Consider the following 17,769-nt stretch of genomic DNA (forward strand, 5'->3'; position numbering starts at 1 on the left):
AAAGTGCTTCTCTATGAGCGTTAGAGGGGCCAGGTCAGCTGGAGGGCACCAGCTGCCAGCCAAATGGCAGGGGAATTCCTCTCCTGAATTTTGAATTTTCCCTGCCCTCCTGCCCAAGTTGTTGCATCACTTGTCTGGGAGATGCCTGAATGGGCTGGTAAGCTGGGGCACCCTAAATAGTCTGAGACCCCAGACTGGAGGGGACACAAGAGGAGGAAGGACATGGATCACTGTTTTCTTTCTTGAAGCTACTGTTACCACCCTTGGAAAAGTTCTTCAGGAATAAGTGACAGTAGGAACGACAAGGGGTTAGGACTGGCTTCCTCTTATAAATAATAAAATCCAAAAAGAAGTGACTTGAGGTGAGTGACAGAGCTATGCCTTACACCCCAACCTTCTGTTGCTAGCTCCAGCTGCTTTCCAACATACCACCTTGACTTCTCAGTCTCCAGGTTTAAGGAAGAGCAACTAGAAGACGTCCAAACACCTGCATCTCATGAGAAGAAAAGTCCACCTGGATCTTGTTTCTGGACTGAGATGGATGGAGAGGCCACACTGAAGCTCAGAGAACAAAAGGTGAAATAAGGCTTTCTCCTGGAGGTTGGGATCTTGCCTCTGAATGTGGGGGGTGAACTGCAGTCATAGCTGTCACACATGCTCCTCAGTGCCCTTCCCAGAGCAGGTGGGCTTCTTCCCAGGAGGCCAGTTAAGGGTTCTAGGGTCCAGAACATAAGGGCTCCCTCTCAGTTCCCTATTATTCTGCTCACACCCACCAGAGTGCATGGTTCCTTAGAAGTCCTGGATAATTTAGAACCAAAAAAACGTTACAAAGAGAAGAAACATGGAGAACATGTGGGCAAAGCTCTTCTTTCATAGAGGAGAGGAACAGAACATTGGCCAAGTTATTGCAGCAGCCTCAGGCTGCTGCAGCCCCTCCTGAGTCCTGGTTCTGTGCTCTCTCCTCTATACCACACTGACTCCTTCCCTTCTTATCTACCGCCCAGGGGATGTGGGGAGGGGATAGGAATGAACTGGGACTCAGAGGGCGAGTAGGCATCTGGGAAGTCACAAAGCAGCCTGTGCTGAAGCTGAGGTGAGGTGCATGCCCTTCCCAGCAGGACGAGAGGGACAAGAGAGTACCCTCATGTGGTGTCATCCCCTAAAATGCAATGTGCAGTAACAGAAGCCTGTGGCCCCAGGCTACTGAATTATGGCCCCCTGTCTCCTGGAGAAAGGATTTCTGAAGGTCATTGGCAGAGAGGGTGACTTGGAGACATTCCGTTGAATATTATCCTTCCATCCTCCAATCAAAGCTGATAATTCCCTGGAAACATTTTATCTTATACTCCTGCTTCCTCATTGCCCCATGGAACCGGCTTTTCTTCCTGAAGCCCAGAGATTGCTGCATCGGTGGCTTCAGAAGAACTGGATGGTGTGATGCAGAGACTTTGGCCCCAACACATGCTGCATCAGCACTCAGTGCTTTAGAAAAATTTGCCCAGCGGGTGTCTAGGTGCCAGCCCCAGAATCAGCCAGGACTTGGCGAATATAAATCAAATTATGAATTAGGTGCAAGAACACCCTGGGAGAGTCTCCGGGTGGGGACAGGAAGCTCTGTAAGGCAGGGAAGAGTCTGAGACTGCCATCGCAGTGCCCAAGCTAGGGGACTTGCTAGAGGGAAGGCACAGAAACATGCATAAAGAGCCTATCGACTTTTAAAGATCTGGCCACCCTTGGGGCTCAAACTGGATAGAGCAGGGAAAGGCCTCAGTGGAGAGGGCTGGGCAGAGCCAAGCTGAGGTGACAACTTGCCAAGTCTCATTGCAGGAAAACAAGCTCAGGGCCACCCCATGGACTCTCTACTTTTCTCTTCTGTCCCCTCTCTTCCCTTTTCCCTTCTTTCACCTCCTACCTTTCCTTTTCTCTCCCCCTTCTCCTACTTCCTTTGCCTCCTTTTTTCCCCTATTCCCTGTTTTCCTCTTTGTGATTCCCTCCCGCACAGCCTGTGTCCCAAACTGGCCAGTGGCTTTGCATGGCTTCAACTGTTTGGGGAGTGAGGGGGTTTCTGCCCATGGGCCAAACCATTGACTGTTAGCGCCTGTCCTCAACAGTAATGAGGAACATAACAGAGTAGGAAGAAAACTCACTGGCTAACTTTAGTTTGCTTTTTAAAAAATCTATAGGTCCCAGAAACAGAAGCAGTAGATAGATTCAAAGAGTAGATTTTTAATCAATCAAAAAGCATCCATGAACACCCTTTAGGGAATACAAAAGAAGTATAACGTACAATCTCTGTCTTTTTTTTTTTTTTTGCGACAGAGTCTTGCTCTGTCACCCAAGTGGGAGTGCAGTGGCATGGGCTCACTGCAACCTCCACCTTCTGGGTTCAAGCAATTCTGCTGCCTTAGTCTCCTGAGTAGCTGGGATTATAGGTGCATGCCACCATATCGGGCTAACTTTTGTATTTTTAGTAAAGATGAGGTTTTACCATGTTGGTCAGGCTGGTCTTGAACTCCTAACCTCGTAAGCCACCCACCTCAGCCTCCCAAAGTGCTGGGATTTCAGGCATGAGCCACCGCACCCAGCCACAATCTGTCTTTTTCATCAGCAAGTGGTAAAAGACCTTTGAGTAGTGATCAGTATGGTGTCCATTAAAAGAGGAGGGTTACTGTTCACAATAGCTGTGCATTTCACATCTACAATGTGCTAGATCCCCTTTCAGAGCATGATGGGAGAGGGATGAAACACAAAGCCGTCCCCTCTGGAAGCTCCCCAGGCCAGTGGGAGAGACCAGAGAGGGGTGAAGGTCAGTGTGGATTGGGGGACAGAGAGGGCTTTCTAGAAGTTGTGGAGAAGAAACAGAATAGTACCCCAGTGCAGAGAGCTGCTTGGTCTGAGATTTAATTTTTAACTCCTTATTACTGACCAGAGGCACACTAACAGTGAAACAGAAATCTTCCCTTGAAAAAACCAATTCCCCTTCTGTGAACAGGAAGTGGTGAGGAGAGGAACAGAAGCGGACTACCCCAGGCTCATTGCTGGCACTTTACCACAATCTCACTTAAGCTGTGAAACAACAACCCCATGCAGATTCCTTCATTCCCCTGAAAAGGAATCGAATCCCTGAGACTAACTTTCCAAGGTCCCACAATTCCAACTAGAGTTTAGACTTCAAATGTGGCCTTTCCATTACACGGTGCTCCCACAAACTCAGAGCTCCAGGCTGGCAAGTGGGTGCCCGGGCTAGAATCCTACAGAGGGAGTTTCACCTCTTCTGAACACAGAACCCTTAAGGGTAAGGGACATTTTAGCCTCGTGGACGTGACCAAAATGTGCATACTTAGGAGGCTAAGGATAAAGTCATGCTTTCTCAGGGAGGGAAGTGCTTGTCTTACTCTCAGATATCTGCAACCCAGCCTCTGCGCCGAGCAAACCGAGATCCCAAAGCGAGAAGATGCTTGTTCTCTCAAGTCCCCACTGTCCTCACCCAGCTTCTCTCAGGCCTCTTTTCATTTAGTGTGTTTTTTGCAGGTTGCCAACAGGAGGGCAGGATGGAAAATGCCTTTCTTCCTCATACTGTGCCTGCTACAAGGTGAGTCCCAAACCCAGATCAGGTTCAGGGCTTACCAAACCAGACCTGAGTCTTCCAGGCTGCCCTAAAGTTCCTCACAGGCTGGTATGGTAAAACTGTCCAGGTATAAACCATGCTTAGATGACAAATGGCAAATAGATGCTTAATAAGTAATGACTGAATAAATTAATGAATGAGTGAAAATTCTATGATAATACAAAAAAAAAAAAAAGGATTAACAACTGGCTTAAAAGCAAATCAGAGTTTTAATGACTCAAAGGTAGCCAGTAAGTCTGGGCGCAGTGGCTCACACCTATACTCCCAGCACTTTGGCAGGCCAAGGCAGGCAGATCACAAGGTCAGGGGTTCAAGACCAGCCTGACCAACATGGTGAAATCCTGTCTCTACTAAAAATACAAAAATTAGCTGGGCGTGGTGGCACGCACCTGTAGTCCCAGCTACTTGGGAGGCTGAGGCAGAAGAATCGCTTGAATCCGGGAGGCAGAAGTTGCAGTGAGCTGAGATTGCGCCACAGTACTCCAGCCTGGGCAACAGAGCGAGACTCCATCTCAAAACAAAAACAAAAACAAAAACAAAGCAGCCAATATTTGAGTAAGCACTCTGTGTGATAAAATCACGCCATTTTAACCTCCTGCTGTCCCTTTAAAAATTTTTCAGTAACAGCAGGCTTCCCCTGCCCCCAAATGACAACTCAGGCAGGCCCATGATTTTTCTGCTAAGTAACAGTCCTAAATTAATTGCTTTAAGTCTCAAACGTTCTAAATTTGATCATTTAAAGTTTCCAGTTAAATGCTTTGGTCAGCACTTTAATCTTCATTTAAAGGTATACTCCCTCATCCCCACAAGGCCTGCAGTCCAGGAACGGGGTGTGGTTGCTGCCTTCCCACTTCCCCACCCCCCTCTCCTCCCCTTCTAGGCAGCTGCTGCCTGAGACCCTAGCAAGGTGGTAGCAGTGGGAGGGAGAAGCTGCAGGAGGGCAGGCAGCTCTTACTTCATGGATGGCCTGGAGCTATCTGGCCTGGCAGGGGTTTGGAGCTGGCTGTTTGCTTCTTCCTCTGTGGGTGCCTTTCTGGACACATGGATGGCTCCCTGATGACCCATCTCCTTCCTTTGCTGCAGGTTCTTCTTTCGCCCTTCCACAAAAAAGACCCCATCCGAGATGGCTGTGGGAGGGCTCTCTCCCCTCCAGGACTCATCTCCGGACCATGGGAACACTCAGGCCTTCGTCGCCCCTCTGCTGGAGGGAGGAGAGCTCCTTTGCAGGTACAACCTCTACCCTCCCTTTGTTCAACCATGGACCTCAGACCTCTCAGGCTCTCTCAGACCAAGTCAGGCTCCCTACAGCTATAGGCAGCCCTCGCCTCTCCTAATGGAAGCCATAGCAATAGACAATTGCTGAGTAACAATGATGGGATGAGAGCCAGGGCACCCACCTCCATGGATGAGCAGAGAATTGGCATCAGGGCCCCCAGGTGGGTACACATTGACCCTAAAATGCTGGCCTGGTCTTGAGTTCTTACAGTAGTTAATATAAAATTTCCCAAACCTTAATTATTATATATAACAAAGAGCTACTGATCAGTGATCTATCAAATGAATCCTTAAGGTATTGGTTCTTAACTTTGGTATTATTAAAAAATTATGTGTATTGCAAGGGTTGATGAAGGGTTCTTAATCAGCTTTCTACTGTAAAGTCAGACCACCCCATCCTGCTGATTAATGGAACCATGCTCCTCTCAAATGTACCACATGCAGATCAGGAGAATCCCTGAAATCTGAGGTATGCACACTTTATCAGGGCATCATCACTGTTGTCCTGAAATGGTCCTTGTTTGTCATTGTGAATATTGCAAATATTCACAACTCGGTAAATTTAAATGGTAATTTAACTTTCCCATTAGTGGCATGGTTTGGGTTGTGTTGTTTAATTAAACTTACAGTGAGTATCAGTACAGCCATAGCATTTATGACCTCTACTCTTCCAGTAATTAGACCTGAGTACACACATAATAGGCATGGTAGGTTTCCCAGGCTTATGCACTCACACAGGACCCCATACTCAGAAGGTACTCGGCTTAATGCTCTGCTGTTGCCATGTTGAAATTCCTAGTAACTTTTGAACAAGAAGTCCTGCATTTTCATTTTGCTCTGGCACCCACAAACTGCTTAACTGTTCCTGGTAATAGGATTATATTAGGCCATTTTTACAGTGCTATAAAGAAATACCTGACACTGGGTAATTTATACAGAAAATAAGAATAATCTTGCTCATGGTTCTGCAGGCTGTACAGGAAGCATGGTGCCGGTATCTGCTTGGCTTCTGGTGAGGCTTTAGGGAGCGTTTGCTCATGGGGGAGGCAAAACAGGAGCAGCATAGCACATGGCAAGAGAGGGAGCAAGAGAAAAGGTGAGGGGAGGCCCCAGATCTCATGTGAACTGAGAAATAACTCATTTAGCACCAAGGGGATGGTGCTAAACCATTCATGATGGATGCCCCCACGACCCAATCACCTCCCACCAGGCCCCACCCTCAACATTGGGAAACACATTTCAGCATGAGATTTGGAGGGGATAAACATCCAAACCAAATCAAGGATATTAAACTGCACTTTCTGGGGTTTAGAGGTCCTAAAGACAGAACAAACTGATAGGTGCCAGGCATCCACACCCTACCGCAAGAAGCTGAACCACATATACAGGGCTGTAGAAAGACACCATAGAGCTAGTCCCAGCGATAGCCCCGCGGGAATCAGTCCAGGCCAAATGAGGGAGGGAGAGAATCATCAGCAGCTGCAGAGCTCACTGTGTCAGAGAGATGTCCCTGTGTTGTGGTCCCCTCCACTTGTCCCAGGGGACAGGAGATACCACTTTTTCCTCACTTTAAGCCAAGTAAGAGAAGGAACCTCCAGAAAGTCACTCAACAAGCTTGCCCTTTGTCCCAGATTTCTTCTGACCGCAGGACACAGGTGTGCTTCCTGTGTTAAATGCAGGGCCTCCACCTAGAGGGCCACCCAGAGGGGACTATGACCACAGAGCAGGGCAGATAGCCAGAAGTCATAGGCTTGTGGGTGGTGGCCACCAAAGGCCAGCAGAAGAACATGCAGTTCTCATAAGGAGAGAACGACAGCCATGTATGTTAAAAATATATCTGGTAGGCAAAAAAGAGGCAGCCTTGGTCATCTGCCATGCCCAGAAAGCACCAAGGGCAGATCACAACTGTCTCATTCACCTCTCCTCTCCCCACTCTACCCAACCCTGCAGGGACCCCCAAACAGAAGCTTTGAATAGGGGAAGGGGTAGAGCAAAGTGAGAGACCCCAACCATGCCCCCCTCCTCCATAACAGACTCCAAGCCCAGCTAGGAGAAAGGAAAAGGTTTTGACTGGGCAAGAGATTGGAGTTGTAATCTTTCACTGGACTGGACTGGATGTATAAGTTTAGACTAAGCAGGGCTTTTTATTATCCAGGAGAGATTATGAAAGCTACTATACATGAGATTGTGCCTGAGATTTCATCAAGGGTCAGAGATGTCCATGGAGAAGGTATGAAGAGGCAGTGAGAGAAAGAATAAACTTTGTTTCTGCTTGCACCCCATCACATTTAAGTCATCCAGGAAGCTGGCCATATATGTGGTTCAACTATGAATTGTCCTTATGCCTGTTGCCAAGCAGACATATTCAGAGTACTGCTCATTTGTGCTTATATGGTGGCATTTGGTTGTTTCTGTTTCTATGGAAAAGTGACTAGTGTGAAGAATTTTGCAACCACTGGTCCAGACAGGTACCCAGCAAGCAGAACGGGATTCTCGTGTTTCAGGGCTCCTCGTCTTTTGCACATGAAAGATACACTGATATATTCTTACTGTTTAGCATCTCTCTTTTACATTCCATGCAAACCAGAGTCCTTCTATCAGGGAATCATCACTGGTGTCCTGAAAAGGTCCTTGTTTATAATTGTGAATATTTTTGTATTTTAATGATAAATTATCATTTAATGTTATCGTCGGTGGCATCGTTTGGACGGTGTTGTCTAAATCTACAGTGAGGAGTGACTGAGTGAGTGAGTGTCAGATGTTGCCTCAGCCCTCATACATGTGCTTAGATAGCATCATTTTAAACATCTGCATTGGAGCACAGGGGAACCATGCTCTGGATGGACCAGGATAGCACAGGATAAGTGTTAGCTAAATAGTGGGTAAGATTATGATGACATTTTCATCTTCCATACCTCGGGGCAACATCGGCTTTCCCAATGGCTGAGTTCTGCCATTTCTATATTGATTCTGCTCCATGTTCACAGTGGCATTTTCTGACCTGACCTCTAATTCTGGCAGAGTTCAGAGATCGTGACTCCCCAAACAGTGACTATGCTCACCACTCCCTCTCCTTTGACTTCCTTCTCTTTCTACAGCTCCAAATGCATTGAAGGGCTCAAGGCTGGTGTCTGGGCAGCCTGGAGGAACTGTCACCATCCGCTGCCATTATGTCCCCTCATCTGTCAACAGGCACCAAAGGAAGTACTGGTGCCGTCTGGGGCCCCCAAGATGGATCTGCCAGACCATTGTGTCCACCAGCCACTACACTCACCATCGCTATCGTGACCGTGTGGCCCTCACAGACTTTCCACAGAGAGGCCTGTTTGTGGTAAGGCTGTCCCAACTGTCCCCGGATGACATTGGATGCTACCTCTGCGGCATTGGAAGTGATAATGCCATGCTGTTCTTAAGCATGAATCTGACCATCTCTGCAGGTATGAGCTGATGGCTGATGGGTCAAGCTTGGTGAAGCTCGTTCTAGGAAGGAGGAAGTGCGAGAGAAGGCTCAGAGACCTAAAAGGGCTTGAAACATTAGGGAAGTGACAATGAAAAGCTGGGGCAAGGCAAAGACTTTAAGAAGTAGGCTTTCATTTCAGAAGAAGGCTACCTTCAAAAGAAAGGGAGATTTTAGGAAAAACTTCCCCCAGTGAATGCATGTACACTCTCCCACCCGAGTCCCCCATATGTCATGAAATATGTATTTGGAGATGGCTCCAAGAATGGGATAAATGTGGCTTCTTACGATCCTGATAGCTACATGTTCAGACATGCAGAGAAGCGGCAGGACTGCAGAGGAGGTGTGACAGGCAGGACAAAAGAATTGCAACTGAGCTGTCCCTCATGCAGACTCTTGCTGAGCCCCTCAGCAGGCATCTGACAGATCCCAAGCCTAGGCTCTCTGTGGCAGGTTCTGGTTGTTGATCCCAAGTCAGGCACCCAGAGCATAGGAAGGGCATCCAGGCTGTGAAAGGCCACTTGGCAGAAGAGACAGCATGACAGGAGGCAGCCTGAGAGCAGGTTAATTCTAGTAGATGCTGCTCTCCAGCTGCCTGCTGCAACTGGCTGCTCTGCTAGAACTGCAGTGTTTCTTTTGTCTTTTTTGAAGACCAGTACCTGCTGGAAGGTGGGCCTCTGGAGAAAGCAGCTTGGGGGTTCAAGACAGCTGGATAGAAAACATGTGAGCATGGGAAAAGGAAATAGGAATATAACATGTCAGTGTCTGCCAAAGACTAGAGAATGCCTGCCACAGATAATGGATAATGAAAAATTTTCCTATTTTTTATTTTATCCATCCTATTGGTCAAAAACTGCATCTCTTAGTGAGGTTGCATTCCACTTAGCAGACATGTGAAACCTGGTGTCCTTTGCCAAAACCAGTAGGCCACCTGCCAGCCTTCCCATGTGGCTTCCCTCTGCTGTCCACACAGGTCCCTCCAGCACCCTCCCCACAGCCACTCCAGCTGTTGGGGAGCTCACCATGAGATCCTATGGAACAGCATTTCCAGTAGCCAACAGATGGACCCCAGGAACCACCCAGACCTCAGGACAGGGGACAGCATGGGACACAGTTGCTTCAACTCCAGGAACCAGCATGACCACAGCTTCAGCTGAGGGAAGAAAAACCCCAGGAGCAACCAGGCTAGCAGCTCCAGGGACAGGCAGCTGGGCGGAGGGTTCCGTCAAAGTACCAGCTCCCATCCCAGAGAGTCCAGCTGCAAAAAGCAGAAGCATGTCCAATACAACAGAAGGTGTTTGGGGGGGCACCAGAAGCTCAGTGACAAACGGGGCGAGAGCCAGCAAGGACAGGAGGGAGATGACAACTACCAAGGCTGATAGGCCAAGGGAGGACACAGAGCGGGTCAGGATCACTCTTGATGCAGCCAAAAATATCCTAGGAACCATTAGACCACCAGCTCTGGTCTCAGAAACTCTGGCCTGGGAAATCCTCCCACAAGCAACGCCAGTTTCTAAGCAACAATCTCTGGGCTACGTTGGAGAAACAACTCCAGCTGTAGTCTTGTGGACCTTGGGAACTCCAGCTGCAGGTGTGTGGACCAGCATAGAGGCAGCATCTGGGGAAGGAAGTGCTGCAGGGGACCTAGATGCTGCCACTGGAGACAGAGGTCCCCAAGCAACGCTGAGCCAGGCCCCGGCAGTAGGACCCTGGAGGCCCCCTGGCAAGGAGTCCTCTGTGAAGAGGTAACCCCCAGGCACCTTCTCCCAGTCAGGGGCCCCACATCTGTCTCATCCCTGGCATGCAAGGGAGGCTCCTCTCCCTCTGCTCACTTCTCTCCCTTTATACCCACAAGACAGTGACATACACATCAGATGCCCTCCCTCACTCAAGGGGCCTTGCTGTGAGAACACTCCCTGTGGTTTTCAAGTGATATCTAAATGACAGAAAGACAATATTTAGGCTGGAATCTTCATTAGGACTTTCTGTTTTTAAAGATGAAGAATAGAAGCTCCAGAGAGAGGGGGTGATGCACTGAAGCCACAAGGAAAGGTTGTGGCAGAGCCCATTGCTGAGGGTGGAGTTGCTGGCTCCCACCTAGTCCTCTTTCTCATTGGGAGGCATCACAGGGCCCACACACAGATGGGTGGAAGAGGGAAAAGGATTTGGGCTTGGAAGCCTGAAGACAGAGATTCTAGTCCCAGCTCTGCCACTAACCAGCCATGGGAAACAGTGTTGCCCACTTGCTTTGGCCTCAGCTCCCCCACCTGTAAAATAAGGACATGGGCAAATGGTCTTTAATCTTCTGCCCGGCTCCAACCTCCTCTCTCCTGTGCTCTTTCCATCCCCACTCTAGTGCTTTTCCAGAAGATGAAAGCAGCTCTCGGACCCTGGCTCCTGTCTCTACCATGCTGGCCCTGTTTATGCTTATGGCTCTGGTTCTATTGCAAAGGAAGCTCCGGAGAAGGAGGATCTGTGAGTTCAGTAGCCCCAAGGCTAGACAGAAGAGTTCTGGTTCCCACCTGACACCCTCAGGGCTGGGTAGGGGTAGAGTCCTGCCAGGACTTTTCAGTGTAGAAGAGCTAAATTCTAGCCTAAGCCATTTAACCACTCTTGTCCTAGGTTTCGCCTGCCTTCCTTCCTTCCTTCCTTCCTTCCTTCCTTCCTTCCTTCCTTCCTTCCTTCCTTCCTTCCTTCCTTCCTTCCTTCCTTCCTTCCTTCCTTCCTTTCTTTCTTTCTTTCTTTCTTTCTTTCTTTCTTTCTTTCTTTCTTTCTTTCTTTCTTTCTTTCTTTTTCTCTCTCTCTCTCCTTCCTTCCTTCCTTTCTTCCTTCCTCCCTTCCTTCCTTCTTTCTTTCTTTTCTTTCTTTTTTTTTTTTTTTGATGGAGTCTTGTTCTGTCATCCAGGCTGGAGTACAGTGCTGCAATCTCGGCTCACTACAACCTCTGTCTCCCAGATTCAAGCAATTCTCCTGCCTCAGCCTCCCAAGTAGCTAGGACTACAGGCGTGTACCATCATGCCTGGCTAATTTTTGTATTTTTAGTAGAGATGGGGTTTCACCACGTTGGCCAGAACTCCAGACATCAAGTGATCCTCAGCCTCCCAAATTGCTGGGATTATAGGCGTTAGCCACCCTGCCCAAACTGCCTTGGTTTTTAATCAATAAAATCAGAAATTATCTCTGTACTTATGTGTCAATGGCATCCCAGAGCATAAGGAGAAGCTCTTGGAGGATTACAAAGGCTGTGATGCCCATGTTAACCATAAGCCTCATAAGCAACCCTCACAGCGGAGAGCAGGAGTGCAGGGCCCAGATCTGGGATCAAACCTCGTATTTTTCCCCTTCTGCAAGGCCCTGCTAAAATTCTCTGAGAGCAATGTGCCCAGGTTTAAGTACTCTTAAAGTGACGGCTCTGTGATATGTAGACCTAGTAAAGAAAGGGTGAGATTTTCTGTCAGCAAGTGGAGGAGGCTAAGGTTCTCAGACCCAGGTCCCGAAGTCCAAGTCCTATCAGGGGGTAGGCTGGCTTAACCTAACCAACTAGGGCTCCATTGCTTCTGTGTCAGAAAGTTCTTGAAAACTTGCAGTGGGTGGGAGTGGTTCGTAGGAAATCAGAGTCAGTGCTGTCCTTACCCAGAACCCTCACAGTCTGCTCTGTGTCTCTGCAGCTCAGGAAGCAGAAAGGGTCACCCTAATTCAGATGACACATTTTCTGGAAGTGGACCTCCAACCAGACCAGCTGCCCCATGTGGAAAGAAAGATGCTCCAGGATGACTCTCTTCCTGCTGAGGCCAGCCTGACTGCTCCAGAGAGGAATCTAGGACCCTGAGGGACAGAAAGATGAACTGCTCAGTTAGCATGGGAGGAGGACCAAGATCAAAGGCCTCCAGGACCCCAGCCTCTTTCCATCATCCTTCCTCCACCTGTGGGAAGAGAAGCTGATGAAGCTGGGGCTCCACCCACGGAAGAAAGGCTGGCTGTCCTTGGGCCCAAGAAAGTCAAGAATTATCCACGTCCAAAGGTGACAAGATGACTCAAAGGAGACTTCAAGAAAGTTGTATGAAACACTGGAAGAGGTCACCTAGGAAAAGTGTGAAATTTCCATTCCTGAATGTTTGAAAATAGAAGAGGCTTCCAATCAGTGTGGAAAGTGACAAATCCTCTATCATCACTCCCAGCCCTTGCTAGGGGACCCTTTTCGGACTATTGTTAGCACTCAGCCTCCCACTCACATTTAATTATATTTAAGTGTACCAGCCTTGCCTTCTCAAGTAGATTCTAAGCTCTTTTAGGACAGTAATTGCGTTTTATCTGTCTCATGATGTGCCCCAGAGAACTTCCAACTCAGTAGGACCCCAATAAATACCTGTGGTTGATTGACTGACTTGGGGGCTCAGTGGCCTCTGGGCACCCTGCCTCTGCAAGAACTCTGGGTCCCCCTGGGCTTCTGTCCCTCCTTTTCGGGGTCCCTTAGATGACCCCACAGGCAGCTGGTTTCTACACTGAGACCAAAAGGGCAAACACCCATTATTCACATCATCCCGCCCCATTTGGACCCAGGCTCATTGTGACGTAGACCTTTTGACCTGGCCAAGATTTTCTGGGATTTTCCTACATTCATGGAGGAGCAGGGTATTTTCAGTAGATTCTCGCCTTCTTCATAAAGCCCCTCTTGTTCAGTTGCTTATAAATCCTCGATATGGAGGACTGTTGGTGAAACTGGAAGATGGTTTTTGGGGGTGAGGTGGGAGACAAAAGAGAGGAATTTTATGTGGATTCTGCCCTGTAACTACATCACCTCATGCCTGTCAGGGAACTTTTGCTCCACCCTTGGCCCCACTGCCTTTCCAGGAATCACATCCACTCTTTTCTTTTGCCAGATCCGCTGGCAAACTGTCTGGGCTCCATTGTTGGATGGAACAGCCTGAGCAGTGGAGGCAGAAAGGAAAGATAGGCTCCAATATCAAGCGGAGAATTGCCAGGTAGACATTTCCAGAAGGCTTAGCCCTCCCTTCTAAGCTGTCAGCAGCACAGAAATCCTTCAGTAATACCTCTTCATATCTGTCTGAACACAGACATTGTACCAAGAAAATCAAGGAGATGCAGGTTTCATGGCTTGTAAGAGAAACCTGTTGTTTTGGATAAGTAGGGAAGTTGCACACATCTAACCACATGGAATCACAGAATTTCAAAGCTAACAGATCTTTAGAGATTAACTAGTCTAAAGCCCTCATTCTAGAAGAGAGGGACATGAGGCCCAGCAGGGTTAAGTACAGGTTGGGGGGCGCTTGTTTAAAGTCACCCAGTTAACCCAGTTAGTTATAGCACTGTGAGGACTAGCAAAGAGAACTCGTTACCGTGGTTCAGGGCCTTTTTCACTTCACCATTGCTGAGCGTTGTACCAAAGCAAAACTCATTGTCAAAAATCAAGGATACCACAGTCATCCCTCCAGACTATTTTCCTGTTCACTTTCTCAATGACCTGCCCCAAAAAATCCTGTAACGGAGATAGGACAGACATCATGGATCCCATTCAATCAATGAGGGAGCAGGCTCTGCAAGGTGTGTACTTCAGCCAAGGCCACTCAGAGCAGCCCACCTCCACAGCTATGTTCTGGATCGCTGTGCCCCTTGCTTGGATTTATGGTCTAGGCATCTGGCCAGGTCCTTTCCTGTGTAAAGCTCGAAAGGCTTGCTTCTTTCTCTCTCTTAGGCTCATGCATGCAAGGTTTCATGATCATTTCCAGGAATTGGTTCTCATTTGTGGCAGGGATGGGCCCAGCACCCAGACTGTTTCTAATACTAGATTCTCAGGATGTGAAAAGGTGTTCTGAGGAAAAGGAGGTTTGGTAGATTAATGAAGCTTTGGAAATGCTGGGAAATCACAAACATTCTTCTATGCAGGATCTTTTGGACCCTTTGCTACATGAAGGTGTATTGTGAAACACTTTGGGTTTTCACACCTCGGGGTGGGGGACATTATGTGTGTTTCCCAGGTGTGTTGGATTATTGTGGTTCATTGAAGCAGTCTCATGGGGCTGGAGTTCCTCACGTCACTGTTTGGGGAAGCCTGATGCACTAAACCAGGGGTTGGCCATCTCTTCAGTAAAGGGCCACATGGTAAATATTTTAGGCTTTGCAGGCCGTACAGTCTCTGTGGCAGCTACTCGGTTCTGCCATTGCAGCACAAAAGCAACCAGGCAATCCAGAAACAAATGACCGCAGCTGTGTTCCAACAAAACTTTATTTCCCAAAACAGGAGGGAGGCTGGATTTGGCCCTTAAGCCAGAATCTGCCAATCCCTGCACTAAGCCATGAAATTGTACAGGACTCTCTTGTTCCTGCTGGGATCTGGAGATCAGATCCTATTCTTCCTCAAGGGCTTCCCTGACCACCTTTTTCTAGGACTTCTCCTTCCTCCGAATGGCTCTAATACTTTCACTGTGGAATTCAGCAGCTAGAATGTTCTGTCTGACTACCCCATCTTGGGGGAAGAAGGGGAGACAGGAGACCATCAGCCCAGCAAGAGTGTTGGCCACGTGGCTAGAGCCAGGAGCGTTTCTAGCAGGGAGGCCGTTACAGGGAAAGTCAAGTCCCACCAGTGGTGGAGCTGGTAGGAGTTCAAAAGGCCAGAGCAGAGCCAGATTAGATTCCCAGGGCCAAGAGTTTGTAGGGGGAAGAGATAAGATCTGAGTAAGAACTTTCAGGGAAAGAAGTGGGGAAGCCCCAAGTGTTTACAGCTCTCCTTTATGGGCTAACTGATCCATGGAGTAGGCAGGAGTGTTGATTTAAAGGGCCAGAGGCCCAACTGGTAGAGGAGAGTATTATCAGTGCTTTTGTTTTTTATCTTATACCTCCGGCTAGCACGACGCCTATACCGCTGAGATGAGGGGCAGGCAAACATCAAGAATCAGGGAAGCCTCCCTGGGGATTTCTAACCTAGACCCTAATCGAGGATGCAGGGAGGCCATTGATATTCACAAGATCAAGCAGATTCTCAGGTTAGGGAGCAGTTCTGCAGTTCTCCTTACCCTGTTACTTACTAACGCTGCTACTGCTTGTTAATGTGTTTCTGCGCAGCAGGCACTATCCTAGGTGTTTTCACATTGTGTATCGCAGTTACAGCAACATTTCTGTAAGGGAGGTGTGATCATTCCCATTTCCCAGATGGGAAAACTGAGGACCAGATAAATTAAGTTACACTACTCGGGAAAGGGCACACTGGGACTTCATGCAAAGCAGCCCATCTCCACAGCTTCATTCTCGATCTCTGTGGTGTCCCCAGTCTTCCCCCTTGCTTGGATGTATAGTCTGAGTATCTGGTCAGGTCCTTTCCTGTGTAAAGCTCTAAAGACTTGCTTATTTCTTTCTCTCTCCGTCTCTCTCTCTTTTTTAGGCTCGTGCATGGAAGGTTTCATAATCATTTCCAGGAATTGGTTCTCTTTAGTCACCTAACTAGTTTATTACAATCCCGGCCTAATGAGGCACTAAAAAAAGTTCAGAGAGCCGGAACTAGAGCTAAAAATTCAGGCACCAGCCCTAAGGTCCTTGCTGGCATATGTATAAAAGGAGCTCAGATCTTTATTTGCGGGGATGTCCATCTGTCTCAGGTTACTCGGAGCAAATGCCTGACTCTCAGCCAACTTCTCAGAGCTCTCTGCTAACATGTTGGAGGTTTCTTCCTCTCCTCCAGTAGCCCACTGTGGTCTGACACAAAAAAAGTCAGTTTAATAACAGCCTCAGTCAGACCCTAGAGGAAGATACCTCCACAGAGAGACCCATAGTGCACTTCAGCCAAGTAGACACACGTTATTTGATTGTGCTCCCCTGGTACAGATACCCCAGAGCTGAAAGCATGACTAACGAGGAATGGAGAATGGAGATTCTACTCAGAAAGAAACAAACTCTGCATTCAGGTCCAGCACCACCAAGCTCTTCATTTTTCATATGGTGACACAGCTTGGTTTACAGGTGCTGGCCTTTCCGGGCCTGCCTGCTTCCTTCACTGTCAGCAGGAGGATGAGCTGTCATCCTACTGCCTACTCTCTAATGGGCCAGATGAAAGCCATGTGGGCAGCAGAGAAGCGGCAGCCTCGGGAGAGAACCCCATGCTGCACCTCTAGAGGCATGTGGAGATCACCGGTGCCAATGCCCCCAGCCTGCAGGCCTCCTGGATGCATTGCATCAAAGACTGTTTGCCTCCTGGATGCATTGCATCAAAGACATTGATTAAAGCCAGGCACCGTGGCTCATGCCTGTAATCCCAGCAGTATGGGAACCCGAAGCAGGAGGATCACTTGATGTCAGGAGTTAGAAACCAGCCTAGACAACATAGTGAGACCTCATCTCTACAAACAACAACAACAAAAAGACACACATTTGCTGAATAGGATCTGAACTCTTCTATGTTCTGCCTCTGCCAACCTCTGGCCTTATTCCCACTCCTCACTTATTTGCTACCTCTATCCAGATCTACCAGTTCTGCTGTGAGCATAGAGGGTCAAACAAAGGCCACTTCTTTCCCTGAGTGGCAAACTTCTGGCTTCCTAACCTTGAGTGCTTCAGAGAAGAGGAAGAAAGCTAGGACTATTGTATCCAAAGGTGTTTTCAGAATGTTTTAATTTATCTGAAGATACTGCGTTTCATTTCAGACAAGAGTTCAAGAAAAAAAATTCAGAATGTGGCTTCTTTAGGGCCTGGCATGGGAAGATCAGACTGATTAGTAAATGCAACTAATCAAAACATTTTATGGGGCCAGCACTTTCCTTCCCTACCTCTGCCAGTGTAGTACAGACAACTACAAATTAATTACAATATACATCACCAAAAAGAAACAGAGTCCCATTCTACAGATGGGGACATTGAGGCTTAGATGAACACAGGCTGCAGGAGATTACAGGGGCTATTTTTCCAATCTCTGCCTGCCAGGCAAGCCTTGGGCTGAGAGCCAGGCTCAGACCAGGAACAAGGAAACAGCCAAGTCTTCAGGAGGACCCCAGTGGCTTATGAGAGGGGCTGGGCCCTGTCACCTGACACTCCACCTATTGACTTTGGATGCCTACTCCAAAAATCTTCCTCCTTCCGCTCCTCCCTAGCCAGGGTGTGGAGGTAAGAGCGCACAGGACAATGGTTCGGTCACCTCAAAAAATGTTTGCTCATATGTCCCTGCCTCTCAGAAACAGAGAATCAAAGCTCTTTGGAGTGTAGGGACTAGGCCCAAAGAAGAATTGAGAGAGCTTTTGGACCATGGCTGACTTTCCATTTCCAGGGCCTTTTTCTTTTCTTTCTTTTTTTTAAAATTATTTTTATTTATTTATTTAATTTTGAGACAGACTCTCGCTCCCTCACCCAGGCTGGAGTGCCATGGCACATTCTTGGCTCACTGCAACCTCCACCTCCAGGGTTCGAG

General features: G+C 48.2%; 1 protein-coding gene across 2 annotated transcripts; it reads left to right on the forward strand.

The window, feature by feature from the left end:
- Positions 1-537: 537 nt before the first annotated feature.
- FCAMR (Fc alpha and mu receptor) lies at positions 538-12,733 on the forward strand. 2 transcript variants are annotated; one of them, XM_073011418.1, is made up of 8 exons: positions 538-576; positions 2,993-3,068; positions 3,518-3,592; positions 4,712-4,855; positions 8,002-8,340; positions 9,334-10,105; positions 10,717-10,835; positions 12,029-12,733. In XM_073011418.1, exons 1-8 carry the CDS (start codon positions 538-540, stop codon positions 12,187-12,189), a joined length of 1,725 nt encoding a protein of 574 aa, XP_072867519.1. In that variant the 3' UTR covers positions 12,190-12,733. The 2 variants fall into 2 exon arrangements, with proteins under 2 accessions (XP_072867519.1, XP_072867520.1); XM_073011419.1 differs by lacking the exons at positions 538-576; positions 2,993-3,068; positions 9,334-10,105 and having other exon boundaries at positions 3,544-3,592.
- The last annotated feature ends 5,036 nt before the right edge of the window (positions 12,734-17,769 follow it).

Source organism: Chlorocebus sabaeus, chromosome 25, assembly GCF_047675955.1.
Source record: "Chlorocebus sabaeus isolate Y175 chromosome 25, mChlSab1.0.hap1, whole genome shotgun sequence".
NCBI lineage: Eukaryota > Metazoa > Chordata > Mammalia > Primates > Cercopithecidae > Chlorocebus > Chlorocebus sabaeus.